This window comes from Macaca fascicularis, chromosome 7, assembly GCF_037993035.2.
Source record: "Macaca fascicularis isolate 582-1 chromosome 7, T2T-MFA8v1.1".
NCBI lineage: Eukaryota > Metazoa > Chordata > Mammalia > Primates > Cercopithecidae > Macaca > Macaca fascicularis.
Window position 1 is genome coordinate 59,598,797 of NC_088381.1, and position 23,925 is coordinate 59,622,721.

General features: G+C 39.3%; 1 protein-coding gene across 4 annotated transcripts in view; it reads right to left on the bottom strand.

Moving 5' to 3' along the window:
• Positions 1-933: 933 nt before the first annotated feature.
• The window catches only part of EFL1 (elongation factor like GTPase 1), a 130,604-nt gene continuing 107,612 nt past the window's right edge, over positions 934-23,925 (bottom strand). For 3 of the 4 annotated variants that reach the window (XM_065548292.2, XM_045397397.3, XM_005560278.5), the window contains 3 exons: positions 22,464-23,422; positions 9,642-9,826; positions 934-1,262 (listed from right to left, as the gene is read on the bottom strand). In XM_065548292.2, the coding sequence (XP_065404364.1) occupies positions 1,074-1,262; positions 9,642-9,826; positions 22,464-23,422 (1,333 nt within the window). In that variant the 3' untranslated portion in view covers positions 934-1,073. Of the gene's footprint in view, positions 1,263-9,641; positions 9,827-22,449; positions 23,423-23,925 lie in introns of all 4 variants that reach the window. The other variant, XR_010588201.2, reaches the window with a different exon arrangement.

A 23,925-nucleotide genomic window follows, 5' to 3' on the forward strand; every position in this document is an offset into this window, starting at 1 on the left:
CACATTTTCCCCAAAGTCTAGGTCAACTAGATTTGACCAGCTCTGAAGATTTAAAGATAAAATGTCTACAGCTAGTATTAAAAATGACCTAGTTTATTAAGAAAACTCATTAAAGTATTTCAAAAACAAAGTCTGGTCTGATAATTTTATGCTATGAAAAGGAATCCTTCTTTTAAGTGGCTATAAAAATTATGCAATATCAAAAAATATAAAATCTATTTTTGTCTGAACTGCATTTGTTCCTTATATGAAGATCATCCTGAAGGAGGCAACTGAAATTTAGAAAAAATATTTATAACAAAGCCATAACCTCATGCACATTAGCTAAGTAAGGCTAAAAGGAAATAGCAAATAAAATTATAGAAATTTACCTTTTTTTTTAAAAAAAGAAAAAGGTATACGGATAACTCCCATTAATACTGATTTAAATAGGAATGATAAAATTTATGAGTGGGTGTAAAAGCAGAAGATTTACAGGCTAACTATTGAACATGATACTGTTTTGCCAGACAACACCATAAGATGGATGAGCTATAACAGTGACTTGGTTTAACTAAAAAGCAGCTGCTCTCTCAAGTATGTGGTCTCTCCAAACAATGTTAAATGCTGTGATTCACTGATTAAATATGAAATGTTTCCACTCTGAAATTCACACATGATGTTTATGTGGACGATGTACTCAGAATTATGACACTGTGATGACAGGCAGAGACAATGTGAGTCCCGGAGTGGCTGCTCAGTGCAGAGGAGACTGCCCACTGTGGGTCTGCACATCACCTCCCCACCACCAAGTGGGTAGCCCTGACCACACGTCTTACTGCTGGGGGTTATACACAGGGCAGTCATAAATCATCACTGCAATATTTATAACTTCTTGCCTTGAACCAGAACCAATTAAAAACACACTTGGAGAACATGTTCTCTAACATCCTCTTTAAAATATTTATATGGATCAACTTTATTGAAAGTGAATAAACAGAGATAATGTGGCAAAAAGAAATTTTCCCAATATTAAACCCTTGATGATACTTTTTAATTCACTATAAGGAAAAGAATCCACCAACAGTAGATAGTTACTTATTTTTGCTGAGTGTCCTCTGCTTTTCTGCATGCTCCACAATCTTTTCTTCCACATAGAGCCCCTTCCGCTTTCGTACCGCATTCATGTACTTCCGGGCCTGGTTCTCAGAGTCAGCCTTCTCCCCAAAGTGCAAGTACTCCTCCTCAGTAGTTGGCACCCAGAAGGGGTCACTGGGAATGATCTTGTAAAAGAAGATGACAGAATGTGCAAGGTTAGGCATTTTTAATTTCAAACCTTATTCACTGAGCTCCCCAATTCATATAGTCTTAGCTAATGAAAAAAAGTTAGGCAAAGAACAACTAAGCTTGCTAGGAATGGTAGTAAGTATGAAGAATTGGCCGGGTGTGGTGGCTTACACCTGTAGTCCTAGCACTTTGGGAGCCAAGGCAGGCGGATTGCCTGAGCTCAGAAGTTCGAGACCAGCCTGGGCAACAAGGTGAAACCCTGTCTCTACTAAAATAAAAAATAAAAAAAAAATTAGCTGGGTGGGGCGGCATGTGCCTATAGTACCAGCTACTTGGGAGGCTGTGGCAGGAGAATTGCTTGAACCCAGGAGGCGGAAGTTGCAGTGAGCCGAGATCGTGCCACTGCACTCCAGCCCGGGCGACAGAGTAAGGCTCCATCTTTAAAAAAAAAAAAAAAAAGCATGAAAAATCATGGGAGGTGTGAACAAATGGAAGTAGAGTCAATAAAACTTGTAACATACATTATTATTCTTTGCTCATAATTCCAGTTCATAACACTAAGGAAGAAAACTATTAATTTTTAATAATATAATTTTAAAAAGCTTTCATTTTTGCTAGGATATATCTGAGTCTTAATATCTTTGCCATCAATATTTTGCCTTTGTCTTCAACCTCAACAAAGATCAACACATGTAACTAAACTCTTACTATTATTACATATTTTTTTTATTGAAGAGAGAGAGTTCTGCTCTGTTGCTCAGGCTGGAGTGCAGTGGTGCAATCATAGCTCACCATAGCCTCAATCTCCTGGGCTCAACTGATCCTCCTCCCTTGGTGTACCAAGCAGCTAGGATTACAGGTGCATGCCACCATGCCCAGTGAATTTTTAATTTTTTTTCTGGAGGTGGTGGGTGCATGACATTGTGAATGGAAAAAATGCAGCAAAATGTTTACTTTAAAATGTTCAATTTTGGGGGAGGCTGAGGCAGGCAGATCACCTGAGGTCAGGAGTTTGAGACCAGCCTGACCAACATGGAGAAACCCCATCTCTACTAAAAATACAAAAAATTAGCCAGGCTTGGTGCATGCCTGTAATCCCAGCTACTTGGGAGGCTGAGGCAGGAGAATCTCTTGAACCCAGCAGATGGAGGTTGCACTGCCTGGGCGACAAGAGTGAAACTCCGTCTCAAAAGAAAATAAAAAAAGTTCAATTTTAGGTTGTATTAATTTCACACCTCAGTATATTATTTTTAAAAAGACAGACTTAAAGAAATCTTCCTGAATACACAATATGGTACAGAGAGATGGAGATTAGAAAAAAAAAAGTCTGAAAGGAAAATCAAGAGCCATCAAGTATGTACAGGGTATATCTAACAGGAGTTCTAAAACCAAAAAACAGAGAACAGGATGAGAGTCTTCAGATGGAAAAACCTCACTGAGTCTGGACCAAGATAATAAAATAATCTACCCCTTGTGACAGTGTTGAAATGCTGGAAATCTGTGGGCACCTGCATCTCCTGAGGCTTGATTCTGACCCACTAGACACTATAGAATGGGAGGTGTGAGCCACAACTGTGCTTCTTGCTCTTGAACAAAGGTTGGAAATAAAGCAGCTGCCTGTGTCCTGGTGCTGAGGCAGGTACAGAGAAAATCAGAGAGAAAAGCCAGATCATCTAGAGAAGAACATGAATCAGACCAACGAGACGCTTTGCATCAGCAACAGCAGTTGCTGGTACACAATGAAGTCCTTCAGAGTGCTAAGGAGCCTCAATGTGAGCCTACACGTCTTTATCTAGTTAAATAAACCATTATCAGTGAACCAAAAAAAGCCTCTGTTGGACAGACTTTAAAACATATCTCATGGACACTCAACAAAAGAACTAGAAATATCTTTTTGAAAAGAGTCCCTGAAGGAAAGGGCAGACAGTAAGAAGTGAGAACAGCCAGGGGGGCACAGAGGCATTATCAGCGCTAGAGTAACAATTCTGGTGGGTGACAACAAGTCTACAGAAGCAGTGTCTTGAAGGGAACCCCATTAGAGGTTGGGCAACAAGGGGCAGAGAAGGAGACAAGGTCCAGGAATTGGGTGGGGGCGTGGGTAGGTAGAGTGGCAGACAAGGGCGAATGGATGGAATTTAGATGAGAAACTGCAGTAAGAAGGAGGAGTGGGGAGGAAGCTCGGTCCTGTGGACCTGGCCATCTGAGGGAGTTCTTCTGGGTCAGAGGGTGTGTGCTATAATTTTGTGGGCACAGCAGTTCCAGAGACTCAATTCTAATTCACTAGCCACTGGGCCTAGGATAGCAAGGCTCATTCCAGACCATTCACCAGCAGACAATGTCACCATGATACCAGCCAGGCTGAGTCAGTGTGGCCTCAGGGCCTGGGCAGGAGGAAGGGAGGGAAGGTGGTTGCTACTCAAAACAGCCTGACTGGTCAAAAGCCACCCACCCAGGGTGAAGGTAGGTAGCTATGTAGGGGGAGCATGAGGGAGCCTGTGGTGATGAAACAATTCTGTATCTTGATTACATAAAACTACATATGTGATACATTTTTATAGCACTACAGATGCACAAACTCCCATGAATATACAGAGCAGAAGAAAGGGAGCCTGCATCTTTGATGGTGTCCCTGAGCCATGGTACCAGCCCTAGTTGCTTAAACAATTACTATTCTGGCATTATGGTTCTTGCAGCTGAAAACACTCATAATCTATCAACTGATACAGGGTTGTTGTGAAGACTGAAGAAGATATATGAAAGTCATATGGTAAGGCACCTGGCACATCCTAGATTTGTCTGGCTCCAAAGCCTGCCCTTTGCCATGTTTGCAGACTGCCATGAAGACTGAGTTTATCCAAACATAAATTGCACAATGGTACTAGCTAAGTCAAGTGCATATATTATAACTGGTGAGACCTGAACAAGCGCTATGGGTGTATCAATGTCAATGTACTATAAGGGATGTTAACATTGGGGAAGGAGGGGTGAATGGCGCATAGGATCTCCCTGAACATATTTTTTGGTAAAAACATATGTTTGGTAATATATTTTTTGGTAATTTTTTCCTATGAAAAAAAACTATTGTAATTTTTTTAACACATTTTTTTTTAAGACACCCGGCCACAAGTTATAATTCTCTTTTGTCTGAAGGTAAAATTCTCAACATTTGTAAGAAAACAAACTATTTTCAGAATTGGTCATTCTGCTTTGCTGGTGGGAGGACAGGGTGAGAGGGGTGGGGTCTGTTCCTCATATGTGAGGAAACAGGCAGAGAGAATGCAATGAGTGAGAAGAACCAAGTGAGTCTGTGTGGAATCAAACCCAGAGAGTGAGGAGTAGGGGGCTGGCACTTCACTGAATCCAGGAGCAGGCACTGAGGCCAGAGTGAACGTGGTGTGAGGGTTAACTGCACTGGCTCTGGAGCCAGGCAGTTTCCCTTCAACGCCAGTTCTCTACTCGCTTAGCTGTGCGATCTTGGGCAACTTATTTCCAATCATTTATACCCGAGTTCTCCTATTTGTAAGGATGGAATGTTAAAAGTCCCAATAACATATGACTATATGAAGACATCTTCACTACTCTTGCATCTGTGTGGAGAGCCTGAAGCACCTGCCTCAACATGCCCAGCAAACTCTGAGGACAGGGGAGATGGAGTAACACTCGAGAGCTTGAGGCTGGTTTTGAATTTCCTTAGTGGAGCAAAGACAAAGCTACCCTTTTATGGTTGTCCAGCTTGTGCTCTACAGAAAGGCCCCTCCAGGCCACAGAGAGGGGCTTGATATCAAAATGAAGAAAAAGGTGCTTTTTTTTCTTCTTTTTTTTCCCTCACTTCCTCACCCAGAATTCAGCGGCGGCCTAGAGTGAGAATGTATTTTTGCAACTCAACAGCCTGAAGGGGATGCCATTTTCGAATCATAAAAAGGCACCCAAGTGCAAAGTGTTGCCCTAGGCATTAAGGAAAAAGAAAGCCTAGAAGGAAAAAGCTCTGGGTGCTCCATTTCAATTTTTTGCCCAGTTTTCACTATGATTACTGCTGGCAGGTGGAAAATACCATGTCCAAAATAAATTTGTTTGGTGGTATTGTAATCACTTCACCCGGTATGAACTTTAGCCCACCCCTCAGGGTAATCTCAGTAATAAGTGGCAAATCTTGAGGTTATGCTGACATATATGTACAACAGCACTGGTTGGTAATATTTTTTCTTTCTGTGTCTGTTATTAGCTCCTTTTCTTCCTTTTTCATAGAAGAGTAAAACATAGAAAGAGAAATTATGAGATTGCTGACTTCAAAGGTTTCCTCATGGAAAAATGCCTGTAATTTTATTTTCTCTATTTTTTGAAGCACTTTCTCTCAAAAGCTCTTGATTGTAAATTATATGGTGTGGTAGAATACAAATGAAAAGAAGTGCCTTGGAGTGAGAAGCCATATCTCAACAACTGTGTTATTTCTAAACCTAACTATGGGGGAAAAACCAAGACAGCCAAAAAATATCAGATCAATGACATTTAATTATAATGTAGTTTTTAAGATTTCAAAAATTTGAAGCTTTTGGGAACAGGACCATGACAGGTGGCAAGGACGTGGCAGAAGGATGGTACAAAACTGGGGCAAAACTTTTCTTGAGAATATTTTTCTCTCAAGTTATTAAAAGACTTATTTTTAATAACAAGATGTAGCTAAGCCAGAAAGTAATATTTTTTAAAAGTATTAAATGTGTAAGATCAATTTTAAGATTTTTTTTTTTTTAAAATTTCTGAAGGATAAAGGAGACGGACAACCATCAAGGCTTTCAGGTAACAAAAACTGCCTATTTGGTAAAATCTTGCTGTTTTTATACTAGTTGTTCCTAAATATCCATTCTCTACCTTTCTTTGGTAATAGATACTTCAGGTAGGCTTATAGCCACCTAGATTCAGAAGGTGGAGGCATACTTTTCCTATAAGGAGCTAGACAGTAAATATCTTAGACTTTGCAGGCCGTATATTATTTCTATCACAGCTACTTTACTCTGCTTAAAAGCAGCCATAGAAAATACATACATGATTGGGTACAGCTGTATTCTAACAAATTTTATTTATCAAAACAGACAACAGGCCATAGACCTAAAGACTACATTTCCCAGCCTCCTTCTTGTGTGGGGCCTTGTTAGATGTGGTCAGATGACTGGTTTTGGGCATTGGGATGAGGGTGAAGTAATGTGTGCAAGATTCAGTTTGTGTCCTTAAAGGGAAGGAGTATATCTTACTCTTCCTCATCCCTATTCTTATTGGCTGGAATGCAGATGTGACGGGGGAGGTAGAACAGCCACTGTGGACAATCAATGGGAGCCAAGTGTTGAGAAAGGCAGCAAGCCAGAATGGGCCTGGGCTCCTACCACAGTGAGGCACATGTCAGCCCTAGCTGCCTCCCTAGATTCAAAAGAGAAATAATCTCTGCCTTATTTGAGCCACTATATTTTGGGATCCCTTTATTAGAGCAGTCTTACCTGCTTCCTAATATATCGGACAACTAAGAAATGAAGGGAATTTCATACATTTTTCTAAAAAAATATGCTTTATAAAAATTACTTTTGAGGATAAGACTGACTATAAAATGATGAGATTTTAAAACAAAAAAGAATCTACAAATTCAAATGGATCATTCTTCTAATAATGATGCCGTTACAACAGCTTTGAATGCCTATTCGGGATCTGCATTTACAGACAATCCCAGTGATTACTTAACCTATATCCTCTTTGTTCTGATCAAACATACTATAACCCAGTTTTATGCACAAGCGTTAATCAAGGCCATCTTCATGAGATGGACTTCTCATCTCTGAGATATTCAGAAGCACGACTTGTGAATTCTGAGGGCAGTTTGCAGCAATGGTAATGCCAATGAAGAAAGCATTCTTCCTCTCAAGGTCATTAGGTTGAAGTGGACTGAATCTCTCTGATTCTAAATATCATTTAGCTGTATTGCTCTGCAATCACACATCTGGTCACTAAAACCTGTGGTAGAGGATGTTGTAATGATGTTTTCATTAGAGCCATCAGTAATATATTTACACTACAGACATAGTTCCTATTTTTCAGGCACTGCCTTTTAAAACCCATCCCTTATATTTCTCACTTGGTTTGTGTTCTTATATAAAAGCTGAATGCCGAAAACCAAAACCAAAACCAAAACCAAAACTAAAAAGTTAGAATTTTTGATAAATGAGAAATTACTACCCACAAGCACACGAATTAATAAACAAATGTTTATCCCAGCACTTTGGGAGGCCGAGGTAGGTGGATCACGAGGTCAGGAGATCGAGACCATCCTGGCTAACACGGTGAAACCTCATCTCTACTAAAAAATACAAAAAAATTAGCCGGGCATGGTGGCAGGTGCCTGTAGTCCCAGCTACTCGGGAGGCTGAGGCAGGAGAATGGCGTAAACCCAGGAGGCGGAGCTTGCAGTGAGCCGAGATCTGGCCACTGCACTCCAGCCTGGGCGACAGAGCGAGACTCCGCCTCAAAAAAAAAAAAAAAAAAAAAACAAAACACACAAATGTTTGGTGGGTACTGTTTTCTACATAATGAAATTCAGCAATATCTCATCAGATATGATAAGCCAGCAATGCCATCAAAACACCATTAAGTTTTCAGACAAACATGCAAAAGTCAAGAAAAGATTCATAGTAAATTACTGTTAAAACCTAGAGTTTGTACTGACCAAAAAAATGTAACCTAAATCACAGTATTAACCTTGGTTCTGCCAAACATTAAGAATGTGACTTTTTTTTTTTTTTTTTTTAAAGAGGAAAAGCAGACACAATGGAGTGCTCCGGACTAGCAACTTCACTTGCATCAATTTAGATGATATGAACTTGCTAAATTAAAATCAAATTTGCCCTGTCCAAAGGCAATTTTTCTAAAGTGCCACCCTTCTTTACTTCACTGAATCACTTGATTATAAATTTCGTTTTAAAAAGAAAGTTCTCCCTCAATTATTCTCATTTTCCATTCTCTTCTAAACTTAAACTCTTCTTAAAGTGTTCTGGAAAAACGGACCCATCAGGCTAAAGAAAGTGAGAAAGATAACAGCTTAGCATTGAAGCTAAATCATGAGTTTTGCTGAAATAGAGTTTAAGAAAAAAAACCACGGATTATCTGTGTGAAGCCCCGTGCAATGAATGCCACACTGCTGAGAGCAAGCCAAAAGGAATGTGGTATAGACTCAGAGAATGATCCACAAGGAAATAGTCTTCGCATCAGCAAGGGCTGGTCAGCCACAATGTCAGGCACTAGGTTAGATATTTGACCTAGGGCTGAGGAAAACTCAGGGAGGGTCCATGATTTGTCCAAATAAGTAGAAGAATATTTGAAACCAGGACTTTCTGACTCCAAAGTCAACGCTACTTCCATTACCTTACAAGCCTCCATGGTAAAAGGGAATAATGTGAAGTCATTTCAATTCTCTGTAAACAACAACAAAAACTGCTTTCTTAAAACAATCTTTCTACTTACATCCTTGAGTTTACAATTTGATTCCTGACCTTAGGCTTTTTCTTGAAAAGTAAATTGTTTTTTGCACATGCCCTGCAGTTTGCTTTTACCAGCCTTTTCTCATGCGGCACTTTCTAATTGAATGTCCTTCTTCTTAGCCAGTTAACGTCTACTTTACGGATATGTTCAGGATGGCTGGTCTGACCTTACCTTTACCTCTTGTTATTATTTTTTCTCTAACTTACAACAGTGTGTTCACAATCTTTCCTTTTCTCCCCAGCAATGTGGATCTGTTAAGTTTTCCTTTCTGATTACAGATAAGGTTTGCCTTTTCATCTACCTTTACCTACACTGACAATGAAGGGTTCTGAGTAGCCATTTCATTCCATTCTCATTCCACAACACCTGAAAGCCATGGAAACCTTGAATCTCCATAATGGGGACTGAAGAATACACAATACATAATAATTTAAAGCTACCCCTTGCAAGAAGTATAACTATTCCCCTCTAAATGCTGGAAATATTTTTTTTTCCCTAGAAGAAAATATTCTTAAAATTTCACATTCAAAAGGCCTGTGATTTTCTTCTAAAAATCTAAAATATATATTTGGATAAAAAAGGATTAAATTTTCAGCATCTTAAATTTTATATTGAATAAAAAGAAGAAATGAGAGTGAGTGTGTGTGTATATATGTGTGTGTGTGTTTATTAAAAACCACAGATGATCTCAGGCTCATTCAATGTGGATGAAAAACGCATTTGCTTTCTCCTGTCCATTTGACTGAGCCATAGGAACGCCAAATGGCATGATCTGTGTTGTTTGCTACTCTTGGCCTTTTCCATAGGGAATGGATCCATAGATGAGAAGGAAAGGAATGAATGGGAACTTGGATTTTTACCTCCCAATGGCTGAATACCAGTTGCGGGCTGGCCAGGCCACTTGTCCTCTTCCTGATTTCATCAGCAAAACCAAAGCTTTCAGCAACAGGCAGCACAGCCTTGATGATGAACATGTCTGTTCCTTCTTTCATTTCTTCTTGAAGTACTCGACCTTCTCTCTTTGACAAGACAGCATAGACTCGACCTGTAAAACCATAAATATTTTTAAATCATGGATCAGTCATATGGCTTGAGCCACACCAAGACATGATTACCCATATACTCTGTAACAATCCACTAATGATTAAATTCGTTCTCAATAATTTTGGTTTACAAAAGTAACGAACACTTTTTAAGTGTTTATTTAAAAAGCATGAGATTTTTAGAAAAATTAGAAACAAAAAATAACAAAAATTAAATCACCCCAAACTGCACTGCTGCTCATAGACAAACTCCACAAAACAGCATGAGAAGAGGGAGATTTGTAAAAGGACCTTTCAATGTGGTTTCACCTATGAGCTATCTTTGGGTCTGAAATCCAATGATATGAGTGTGACTGGGCTTTGTTAAAGTTTATTAAATATTAAAATATTTTAATAATTATAAGACCTTATTGATATGCCAATGATAATTAAGATGGCATAGGCTATTTGGGCTTAGTAGGGAAGCAACTGGCATTTTTATACCAAAAATTAAAACCACACACATAAATATTTGCTCATAGTTTTCTTAAATTGGTAATATTTAAGTGGCACGAGTATTAAGTGTTTTATTCCCCTGAAAACTGATAGAATTCCACTAGCAAATTCTCTTGGATGACTCTTTTAATTCGTCTTTAGGCACAATTCTGCCTCATACTCAGGAGGGAAATATCTTCCCCTCTGACTGGTGTTCTGTATGAGTGTCTCTGGGAATGCAATATATTCTTTCAACTAGTAAGGAGAAGAGACCCTGCAAAGAATAGAGATACATTGAAAATCAAAGACAATCATGTAAGTAGCAGATACTCTCACTAAAGCCTCCTCTTTCACCTGCTGCCTAAAAAATAATTTTAGTTACATAAGTGATCTATTGCATATATTATCCTTAAACATTTACAACACTGCTGTTAAGCAGAGCTAAAGTATCCTTTGACCACCATTGAGTCCTGGACCCTACTCTCCTAACTGCCAAGGTGATGAGTCTGGAGTGTCCACGACCCACTCACCTTTATTTATTTTTTAAACTAGAAACTGAGGAACAAAGCCAAATTGTCTGACTCCCAAACTTTTCTCTCTGATTCAGATTTCCCCCTAGTGGCGGTTATTAGGAAGGGTAATAGGAAACAAATGGCAGAAAATCTATTGTGTCACAAGGCCTCAAGGAAAAAAAAACTAAACTAAAATCTCTGATGAGCCTTCACCATGTTTAGGTTTAGCTTAAAAACAAACAACTTAACACTCCATTCGTAATGAAAGGCACCCCCTTTCCTCTTGTCTACTTCCCCAGCTAGCTACTACATTTTCTCCTTCCTTGCTTCCTCACATCTCTTAAACAGGTAGCTTCTCATTTCTTCACTATGTGCTCTTTCTTTAACGTCTAGGCTCTCCTGTGCTCCAGGAAACTGCTTCCTTGAAATTTCACAATAATTTTCATATTCCTAACCTAAATGCTTTTTTTTCTCAATTTTCATTCTCTGTGATTTCTCTGTAGGAGGTACTAATCAGAAGCCACTGATTAGTATCTCCTCTGTCAACTGTCTCCAATCTTAGTATTATTCTCCTTACACTCCTGCCCTTCTGACCATCATTCTCTTTATTTCAGTATCCTGAACTTCTTCTTATGGATATTCTTTGAAGCTTCATACTCTTTGAACAAACTCTCTACTCAGCAAGCCAACTAATTTATAATTTGTGTGGTTTAAACTAATTTTATGCCTGGGACTCCTAAGACCATCTTATCTAAGCCAGGCCTCTCCTTGGATCTACAATACCACTTTACAATGGATGCCAGGGCATCTCTGCTGTGAGAGCCAACTTCCTTTTAAAATTAACACATCTAAGAATATATTATCCACTTCAAAAGGCAACTCCACTCTCCCCATTCTAACTATTCCCCCGTCATTCATACCAGAAACCTCATAGTTACAGAATCACACAACAGTGGGATAGAAGGAAACTTGAGGGTTAAGAAGTTCTACCAAAGTAGCTGTTTAAGCTCTCCTTGTACACTCTAAAACTCACTTCCTCCCAGGGCAGCCCATTCCATCTTTGGATAACCATAACAGCTAGAGAATTCTTGAGTCCCAAATATGTTCCCCTGAAGTTTCTGACCATCAGTCCTAGTTTTTATCACATGTGACAAGTTTAATCCCTCTCCCACAAATTACCCTGTAAGCTACCCAAAGACAGCTATCTTGTCTTCACTTTTCCAGGCCAATCTTGCAGTGACTAGACCTGTATTTCCTGTTTTATCGTGGCCTACTTGAACTACTTGAACTACTATGATTTATTTACATCCCTCTTGGTATTTGGTACCTGGAAATGAAAACAATACTTCAAGTACAGTCTGAAAAGCTCCCAAAACAGCAGAATAATTATTATTTTCATTAGTGATCCCTTTTAGTTATATATTATTTGAGATATATAGAAAAAAAAACTTACCATAACACCTAACATGTGTGAACTAGTAATCTTTACTCCCCTATCTCATTTGAAGAAATGTTTTAACAGTCAGGAGCAGTGGCTCACACCTGTAATCCCAGCACTCTGGGAGGTTGAGGTGGGAGGATCACTTGAGGTCAGGAGTTCAAGACTAGCCTGGCCAATATGGTCTCCATATCGCCACTAAAACTACAAAAATTAGTTCAAAAGGCAACTCCACTCTCCCCATTCCAACTATTTCTCAACTACTGAGCACGGTGGTGCATGCCTGTAATCCCCGCTACTCCAGAGCCTGAGGCAGGAGAATCGCTTGGAGGAGAACTTGGGAGGTGGAGATTGCAGTGAGCTGAGATCGTGCCATCGCACTCCAACCTGGGAAACAGAGCGAGACTTGGTCTCCAAAAAAAAAAAAAGGAAGTTTGAAGGTAGTCTGCGGAAGTCAATACACAACAATAAAACAACAGGGGTAAAAAAGAATGAGGAAAGTGGGGCCAACAGACCATGAATAAGGGACCAGTGGGGACAAGCTGCCTGACTGCTGCTGCATGGGTCATGCCAGCAGGCTTAGATCAATAATTGTAATTGAAACTGAATGTAGTTAACATGTAATTTTGATCCATTCAATTTTAATTCCATGAAAACTATATCTTGATACTGGGGCACACTGGAAAATACTATAATAAAACCTTCCAAATACACTTGGCTCTCATGATAGGTGTGTCCAACGCTTAGGATGCATTCAAAGACCCTAAATGTGCCACTGTTATCACTAAGAAATTAACATAGCCATATCAATAAGAATTTCTGATCATGTGGCCCTTGACTGCAAATACTTTCAGACCCTTTCCATTGGATATTTTTTCCATCATGATCACTCGTTAGTTCAGTCACTTAAATAAATATCAGAGTTGGTTGAGTATAGCGGTTCATCACTGTAATACTAGCACTTTGGGAGGCAGAGGCGGGAGGTACAATTGAGTCCAGGAGTTTGAGACCTGCCTAGGTAACAAAACAAGACCCTGTCCCTACAAAAAATTTAAAAATTAGCCAGGTGTAGTGGTGTGCATCTGTACTAAGGCACTAAGTAGCTAGTACCTTAGTAGCTATGGGACTAAGGCAGGAGAATCATCTGAGCCCAGGAGTTGGAGGCTGCAGTGGGCTATGATTGTGCCACTGTACTCCAGCCTGGGTGACGAGGCAGGACCCCATGGGAGGGAGGGATGGAGGCAGGAAGGAAGCGAAAGAGGGAGGTAGCAGAGTACCCTACTATATGAAAGGAACCAGGGAAGAGGAATTCATCAAGGAAAAAAACAGCAACAAAAAGCTTAATCAATTGAAACAGTTCTGATCAGGGCTCAACTATTAATGACTACACTATAAATATCTCAGCCTGTATTCAAGGCAGTAACCCACCCCTTCAGCTTCTCTAACTGCCAGACCCTAGAGTACACAGGGTACAGCCTCTGTGCTCCAAGCCAAGGTATATCACTCACTGTCCACAGTACACATTTGAGGTTTTGCCAACTCTGAGCTCATAGTTTCTTCAACCTAGAATACTCTTAGTCCAATGCTATATTCAAATCCTTTTCATCATTCAAGGCCCATTCAAAAATAACTAGTTCCATGAAGTCTTCTCTGATACCCAAGCTCAAAAAAATCTCTTTACCATTTGGGAACATTCTTCTTGTATGGCTTTATGGATTCTCATATATACATTTTCTTCTTCCATAATATTAAGATTAACCTTAGTACAATCTACGGGGTTAATTAATACAATTAACCCCGTAGATTGTATAATCTTGAAAGCTGGAAGTTTGGCAATTAAAGGTATGTTGTTTTTTTCAGAATTTAGGAAAGGGAGTAGCTGTTCACAGTAATGTTTTCTTTAACAGTAAACAATCAGAAAACAATGCAAATTTCCAATTTCAGAATGATAGTTAAGTAAACTATATCACATCCAATTGATAAGATCACATGCAGAGGTTAAAATGAAAATTACAAATTCTAAGTAGCCAAATGAAAGCATGCCTATAAAATAAATAAACCTAAAAAGCAAAATATTAAATCATTTCTATCATAAGGTTACAGATATGCAAAATGTACTATTACGGACAAGCGCTGTAAAAGGAAATGGGAAATAAAGTTGGATTCCAAGAAAAAAGAGCTTTCTTTCACCTCGTGATTTGTTATGGTTGGTAACACTTCTGCAATAACTTTAATTAAAAACACACACACAAATAAATTGGTAGGTACTTATTCTTATACACCAGGTCACACTAACCTCTTCCTTTTGTCACAGAGCTATGACTTCTGAATCAGACCAACATGGTTGACAGGATACAGATGGGCTTCAATCAAATAGGAGATAAAGCATGCTCAGACACAGTGGGGAATGTAGGCCGGTTGCTACTACATAGATAGATCAGCTACAAGTTTATAGATAATTGATGTTAACAGGTCAAACCCACTCTGGAAAGTGGTCCTTAGTGAGTCTGCTAGCAACTCTGTGTTCTATTATAATCAGTGACTTAAATAAAAAAGAAGGCACAATGATCAAATCCAAAGTGGACATGAAGTTGGCAGGTAACAAATACTGTGACACAGTCAAGATAACTGGGCAAGGACCCCAATTTTTTTATTTTTTAGACAGAGGGTCTTGCTATGTTCCCCTGGCTAGATTTGAATTCCTGGGCTCAAGCGATCTCCTGCCTCGGCCGTGCAGCTGGGACTATAGGCATACACTAGCAATGCCTGGCTAGGACCCGAAATGAAAATTGTGTTAAACCAATCAAGTGTCCAGGATTTGACAGGTCAAGCTGCTGGAGACCAGCCTGGGCAACATCGTGAGACTCCATTTCCACAAACATTAAAAAGTTAGCAGGGCATGGTGGAATGCCTGTGGTTCCTGGAGGCTGAGGTGGGAGGAGCGCTTTGAGCCTGGGAGGTTGAGGCTGCGGCAGTGACCCATGTTTGTGCCACTGTTCTTTCTAGCCTGGGTGACAGAGTGAGCCCCTGTCTCCAAAACAAAACAAAACAAAACAAAAAAAAAAAAAAAAGGAAGGTCATGCTGAACAGCAGTTCCTATAAAACCAACTAGAAATGAGTTTACTTTAGGCTTAATAGTAGTCTTCAATGTGCTATGGTATAAAGAAAGTCAACTTAATACTAAGTTGCTGAATCAAAATTATTCCATCAATCAAAGCCCATTTCCAGAGACCTACTGTTTCAAATTTTGCTAATCCCAATTTCTCTTAAAGCTTCCCTAGAAAACCATGTTTGTGCACTAAATTCAACTGTATTTTACTTTCCAATTATTTTATATAATTAAGATTTGTCACCTTATCTCTCAAAGCAGGAATCATGTTTAACACAGTATTGGCACATGCAGCTCATTAAATCTTTGTTGAATTGAATTACAAAATGCTGAGGAAATGTAAAAAGAGCCCTAAGTATAGAATAAGAAAAGGTTTAAAGGCCAGGCGGGTGGCTCATGCCTATAATCCCAGCACTTTGGGAAGCCGAGGAAGGAGGATCATGAGGTCAGGAGACGGAGACCATCCTGGTCAACATGGTGAAACCTTGTCTCTACCAAAAATACAAAAATTAGCTGGGTGTGGTGGTGTGCATCTGTTGTCCCAGCTACTCCGGAGGTTAAGGCAGGAGAATCGCTTGAAGCCGGGAGGCAGAGGCTGCGGTGAGCCGGGATTGCGCCACTGTACTCCAGCTGGGTGACAAGAGTGAGACCCCATCTCAAAAAAGGTGGGGCGGGGGGGGAAGGAAACAGCGAGGCCGGGCACAGTGGCTCACGCCTGTAATATCAGCACTTTGGGAGGCTGAGGCGGGTGGATCACTTGAAGTCAGGAGTTTGAGACCAGCCTGACCAATACGGAGAAACGCCATCTCTACTAAAAATATAAAATTAGCCAGGCGTGCTGGCACATGCCTGTAATCCCAGCTACTAGGAAGGGTGAGGCAGGAGAATAGCTTGAACCCGTAAGGTGGAGGTTGCGGTAAGCCGAGATCACACCGTTACACTCCAGCCTGGGCAACAAGAGCGAAACTCTGTCTCACAAAAAAAAAAAAAAAAGTGAACAGTGACACTTATTAAGAATGTTTCTGATAAATTAAAGTACATGTGTTCCAACAATATTGGCATTTATTCCTATGTGTAAAAATAAAAGATTAAAAATATCTCATATATTCCATAAATATACCTACTACATACCCATAAAAATTAAAATTATTCAAAAATAAAAATTTAATAAAAGGAAGAACTACAATAATCATAGCTGTAATTAAAACTCTTAACTAGGCTGGGTATGGTGGCTCATGCCTGTAATCCCAGCACTTCAGGAGGCCGAGCTGGGTGGATCACCTGAGGTCAAGAGTTTGAGACCAGCCTGGTCAACATGGTGAAACCCCATCTCCACTAAAAATACAAAAAATTAGCCAGGCATGGTGGCGGGTGCCTGTAATCCCAGCTACTTGCGAGGCTGAGCCAGGAGAATTGCTTGAACCCCAGTGGGGTGGAGGTTGCAGTGAGCCGAGATCGTGCCATTGCTCTCCAGCCTGGGCAACAAGAGCGAAACTACATCTCAAAAAAAAAAAAACAAAAAAACCCAAAAAACTCTTAACTAGTACTGTCTAACAAAAAGAAGTATTTTAAAAATGTGAGGTTATTACCAAAGATTTTAAAAAAATGAAGAGCAAAAAAAAAAAAAGATTAACAGATTAGAAGGAAAAAATACAAAAAGAATTCAATGACAAGCAGGTAAAAGCTCAGCAATAATCAAGTTAATTACAGGGAAATTTCATGGGTAAAAAATGATAATAAACTGCATCTTTAGAAAAGTGGATTTTAGAAGTATAGAAGGGCATTTTCCTGAAATTATTTCCCCAGATAAAATGATTTTGAGATTATTTTCCTACAAAATGTCCCATTTTGACCATATGCAAGTCTATCCATTTATAGAAGGATTTCTTGTTTTAACAATCTATATAGAAAAAACTAAGTTTTAAAAAAAGACTAAGGAAATTCATTTTGCTAAATAAAAAAGACCTGAAATCAACTTGTGCCGATTCTTGGAGAATCAAAACAACAGTCAGCAAAGTCTAAAGTCTTCTCAGAAGATCTCTAAATATCCAGACAGGAAGCAAAAGGCCTTAGGAACACAGAAGTTCTTTTCATTTCTTTCCAATTGAAGGTGTTGATTTAGAAAGAAAAAGGAAAACACAAGTGAACAGCTGACTGCATTGAAAGACCCTGGACACTAGAAATTGGTTATCAATATAAAAGAGCCCCTCAAAAACAAAAAGAAAACAGGCCTCAGAGGAGATTCTCCAGTCTAAGCAAGAGGACTTCAAATCAATTTGAGAGAGAGGAAAAAAAAAAAAAAAAAAAAAGCCAGACTGTCTCCAAATGTAAGGCAGTGGATGTGGTAGTTGGTTGGTCTCAGGGGCAAAGTATTAAGAAAGTTGACCAGTGATAATGGTACAGAGATTGCATACCAACCCACATACACACAGTTGCCACACAGAAGGTAAATAAATGGGGCTTCTTAGAGGGCAGTGAGGCCCAATACAGTGACATTTGTACCTGGGTGAGGCAAGTCAAAATGATCCTTTGCTCCAGAGAGAGAGGGTTAAAATACATATTTCTTCCTGGAAAGCGGCAGAACTGACTCTGATGGCCAGGTGGGGAGTGCCAGGATAAAAATATAAGGATAAGATGACAAATGATATTTTGAGGTATTATCCCAGGGTGGCCTGGTCACATGCTGTATCCAGGTGGTGATTTCCTAATAGAAATGAGAAAATGAACACAGAGTGGTGACTCAACAGGGGTGACTCAACACTCTGCTAGGAATTCAGTCTGATAAACACCAACAGCTGATTCTGGCTTCACGTGTTGTACTGAAAATTCATCTTCTCAGAAAACAAAGGACAAATGCCACTCCAAATGAATAATGTAGAAGAGATGGCAATCTGGGGAGAAAACAGGTGTTCCCATTATTTTGGGAGGAAATACATGTTCCCATTATCTTGAGAGAAAGGATAGGCACAGACCTATGCGGGCCCTGGACTTCAGAAAGGATCATTTTGGCTGGGTGTGGTGACTCACGCCTGTAATCCCAGCACTTTGGGAGGCCGAGATGGGCAGATCACTTGAGGCTAGGAGTTCGAGACCAGCCTGGCCAAACAGCAAAACCCCATCTCTACTAAAAATACCAAAAAAAAAAAAAAAAAAAAAAATTAGCTGGGCGTGGTGGCGCACACCTGTAATCCCAGCTACTCAGAGGCCAAGTCAGAAGAATTGCTTGAACCTGGGAGAAGAAGGCTGCAGTGAGCCGAGATCGCACCACCGCAGTCCAGCTGGGGCAACAGAGGACAGGAAAAAAAAAGGAAAAAAAGGAAAGATCATTTCAAACACAGAAAAAAAAAATACAACCAATACACACCATGGGTTCTAGGATAACAGTCCCTAAAATAAAATTCCTTTACAGAGTAATGAGAGTCTAAAAGAAATCAATCATGAATGATTACAATGACAGAAAAAGGAAGAAAGCCCATCCCCAACCCCTATTTTAAGAGGACATGCACAGTAGACGGAAGAAGAGGATACCAACTCAGGTGGATCAGTAGCATGTCCAAGATGCTCAAAATCAGAACAAGCTGAGTGTATGTACCCAAGCAAAAGAGCTAAAGACAGTGCAAAGAGCTTTTTCCAACACAGGTTGAATATCTCTTCTCCAAAATGAGTGGGACCAGAAGTGTTTCAGATTTTTTATTGTTTTAGATTTTGGCATATTTGTATTATATACTGTTTGAGCATCTCAAATTAAAAAATTAAGGCTGGGCGTGGTGGCTCACACCTGTAATTCCAGCACTTTGGGATGCTGAGACGGGCAGATCATGAGGTCAGGAGCTCAAGACCAACCTGTCCACCATAGTGAAATGCCGTCTCTACTAAAACTACAAAAATTAGCCAGGTGTGGTGGCACACACATGTAGTCCCAGCTATTCAGGAGGCTGAGGTGGGAGAATTGCTTGAACCCAGGAGGTGGAGGTTGCAATGAGCCGAGACCATGCCATTGCACTCCAGGCTGGGTGACAGAGTTGAGACTGCATTTCAAAAAAAAAAAAAAAAAAAGTTTCAAATTTCAGATCATTTGGGGTTTTGGATTTTCAGATTTGGGATTCTCAACCTATATTTTCAAAATAAGGAGACATGTCTTATGTACAACTTACAGAAACTCGTATCATGTTACAGAGGATAGCATGAAAACAGGGGTTCACAATACCTATGTTACCTATCATTCTCTTCAGTAAGGAGAATGGTGAACAAACTACAGCAAGGGGAACAAGCTGAAGTGGGAGAACACTGAAGTTCAGGATAGCTCAGAAGTTGATGACTAAGTACTTAGCCTTCTTAAATGAGTTCAAGTCTCCAGGACCAGAATTATATCTCACAATGTTAAGAGAATCTGCCCTTTTGAGAAATTAGAAATAGTAAGGTAGGTACCAGACTACAGGAAAAAGGTAAATAATGACTAAACTTTTTGAGGATATAAACACTGGGTTCCATAAATTGCAGACTAGAAAGCCATATGCTAATTTTCTGTAGAATTTTAAAGAAGCATTATAGGCATTTGTTCATGTTTATACAAGTATGAGGTAAATCTTGGGAGGCAACATGAACTTTCTAATACAAAACATTAACCTAAGCTTTTTTTTTTTCTCTAACATGATTGGTAAGCTGATAATTTACCAATTATCAGGGACTGTTGAAGATGTAAAGGACCTTAACTTCATCAAAACATTTGATTTTCTACCTGAGTTTTATTTCTCATCAGACAAGGACACATGAAAAAAATGAGTAAGAAGTCAATGTGTTAAGATGGTGATGATGTGACTTCTTTTTCTTGCCATTAAAATTTTTCTCCTTTTTACTGTTGTAACGCTAATTATGTTATATAACTTAAGAAAAAAATTAAGTATATAGACTCAGTACTCATACATAAAATATAGGAGTTCATACAACTACATAATTTCTACAGTCTAGTCAATTACCAAAAATTTGATTCTGCTCTTTGGGGAACAGAGTAGGAAAACATAACTTTTTTTTTTTTTTAAAAGAAATGGGATTGATTTGACTTCTCACATGAATTAATGAGAAGATGTAATTGCTAAATTTCATTAAAAGAAGAATGCTGTATTTCACGTAGGAGGTAACAGTGTAGACACAGACGTGTTCTCTACTGGTTGGACGGTATGTGAGGTGCTGTGTTCAAATACAGTTGCTTTAAGAGGGATGCTGACCAAATAAATTATGTCCAAAAGACAGCAACTGAAATGGTGAAAGGATACAGAAATCATAACAGAAAAATAGGTGAAGGATTTGGAGAGTTTTTCTCCTGGATATAAAACTCGAAAACTAATGATTTCCTTCAAATACATAGAAGTGTTATTGCATGGAAGACAGATGAATGGTGGTACAGATGACTGGAAAGTAGCAGGTGACGGACATTTTGCTCAATATAGGAAAAAACACCATTAAATCATGAAGCTGGCTGTGCACTGCCCATCAACAGAAGTATTCAAACAGTGGTGGTATAAGCATTTGTCGGGGTAGGAGAGACTGGAGAAAAGCTCTTAGGTCTTCTTCAAAGATGTGAGGGATTAAGATTTCTTGATTTTTAACTCTTACTTCCGCCTTCTTAAATTAAGAAAGTTCTCAATGAAAATGAAAAATAGCATCTGAGAATAGTCTAGATTGGTGTTTCCCAAACAAATCTACAGATTCCATGGCTGTTAATACGAATGCTGTATTCAAATAAGGTTGAGAAGCACTGTATATGACATGCCGTATTTGGAGATTTGATTCACAATGCACACTGGCCTTAACCCAGCTATTTTTCAAATGCTGCTACTGATGCTCAGTTAGTCTCACAAAAACCTTAATGTGATGCAAGCCTAAATTTCTTCTGGAAAAAAAAAAAAAAAAAGCTTAAATTTCTGCTTTCAGGAATTAATCAGCAAAAGAACCTTCCTAAAAAGAATGTAATTAACCACATATTGACTCAAAGGGCCTCAGGGTTAGAGGAAACTTAATAATTTGGCCGACTCTCTCATCCAGGGCTCAATCCTCCTTTATATTCTCTTCACTACTGAAACAGTTCCATGATCTCAAGAGAATAAGAGAACTACTGTGTGCCAGGTGCTGTTCTGGGAACTGTATTTAAAAAAATTGTGTTATTTTAATCTTCACAATCTGTATGATTATCCTCTTCATTATATGTAAACAAAGTAAGTCTCAGTGAACTAATATCAGTCAAAAGTCCAAAGAGCTACTAAGTGCCAGGGCTTCACATCTCCTGAGATCTTAAAGGCTGCTTCTCCCAAAGAGAAAAAAATCAGGAATAGGATTTGATATAATAGTTAGTAGTGACTAAAGCCCCAAATAATTTTCTTTTTCAGAAAGAACCCAGAATTCACAAAAACCCTTTTGTGTTATGAGTACAAGAATGTTGCCTTATTCTTTGATCATTTTCAGAACAATTTTGGTTACCCAGACTGATATGCTTATTTGCTTGAGATAAAATACGGCACAGGTTTGGATGGTAACACATATGAGCAGTTTAAACTTCATTTAGCAGACCTCTCATTACAGAAAGGATTCTATTTGTTGCAAAAGAAAAGATCTTTAGTAGTCAGGTTTTTCCCCTCTCAAGATTTTAATATTTATGACATCTGGCTTTCAAAGATCTTACTTTGTTAGTAAATCAGAAGATGGTATAGCTTCTGCAAAACATACTAAACGAATTTAAGATTTTTGGGTCTGCCAGGTGCAGTGGCTCACGCTTATAATCCCAGCACTTTGGGAGGCCAAAGTGGGGGGATCGCTTGAACTCAGGTGTTCGAGACCAACCTGGGCAACGTTGTGAAACTCCATCTCTACAAAACATACAAAAAACTTAGCTGCACATGGTGGTGTGTGCCTGTAGTCACAACTACTTGAGAGGCTGAGGTGAGAGGACTGCTGGAGCCTGGTAGGCAGAGGCTGCAGTGAGTGGAGATTGTGCCACTGCACTCCAGCTGGGGTGACAGAATGAGACTTTGTCTCAAAAACAAGATTTTGAGTCTAGGAGACTTCACTGTTATTCAGGGCATTTCTTACTATCTTTACCTTTTCTTCCTTACCGAGAACATCACTGGTGGCCATGATTTCACATGTGTACATGGCTGCCATGAGGCGCTGAGGTTTCACTTGCAGTGCATAGCGACATGCTTCTTTCATGGTGGCAATTAGCTGTCCTGAGATAGGTCCATAGCAGTCAGTGAGTGGAGATTCTCCTTTATGGGATGTCCTCTTCTCAAAGGCCTCAGAGCAGCCATCTTGTAGCTCTTGGCTTTCATTTCCACCAGAACAGGTTTCATTTTCCTCCTGTCCCTCTTTTGCCAGATCACTTGCTCCTTGCTCCTCAAATTTACTTAGGTCCCATTTTTCCAGAATAAAACAGACACCCATGAGAGGCTCCTCACACATGGGGCCAGAGAGGGTTGCCAGTTGGAAGCCACTCACAATGCTATTGCCCAAATCTCGGTATCTACTAGCTTCTTTTGAAGCTTTGGCTGCTGGACCTGTCCATATTGAGTTCTGAAAATCTTCACTTTTATTGACTAGTATGTTGGGCCCACATTTTCTTGGGCCAAATGACCAGATTTGGTCAACAATGTTCCTCCATCTTCTCCCTGTTAGGTGTTGCTCTAGTTTTCCTTTGAATTCCCAAATTTTCTCTTGGATCTTCTGATGAATCACCTGAGTATTTTCACCCTCATTCAAAGAGGATGTCAACTGCTCCATAGAACGAATCAAATCACTATTTTCTTCCAGAATCTGGGTGACTTCTTCTGGAAGGGGCATGGCTCGAACACTGAGCGTGGCAAGTTTATTGGGAGTTGTTATGGTGATTAGCCCAACAGAGTCAACTTGGATTCCTTCAGGGATTTTGTTTTGATCTTCTTTCATTTGGTGTATGACTGCAACTTTTTGCTGTTTGCCTATTTCTTCATTGACCATGTCAACTTTTGGGGGTTTTGTGATTGTTTCTCTGAATGGAATAATAGGTTCAGATACACTGATATGAATCTTTGCAAACCTACAGACAAATTCAAGAGAAATAACAGAAGGTTAAAATCAAAACAGCATCAAAGCTCCTGTGTAGAAATTATCACACAGTGGAGATTCTGTAAAAACATAGGAACATAAAAATTATCTTACTATGAAAGATCTGCAATTTACATTATATCACAATTCAAAAACTGCTTTCTTTCTGGTTGAAAAGACTACTTCTAATGGGAATATACCTCCAGGGAAATCCTTGCATGTACTGGAATTTCACTCTTTTTTTTTTTTTTTTTCATTTTTAAGATATATAAACTACCCCTTTAGATAAGAAAGTTTTGAGCAGAAAATAAACGTTTTAATATATGAAATATGAATTCTTTAAAACGGTATTTGCCAATCTAAGAGTGTGGACAAGAAAAGCTCAATGATTAAAACTCTAAATAGACATAGAATCACAGAACCTCAGGATAGCTAGTCAAATCTTCACAATGTATTTGGTTTTGATAATGAGGCTTATAGCAAGGCTAGCATGAT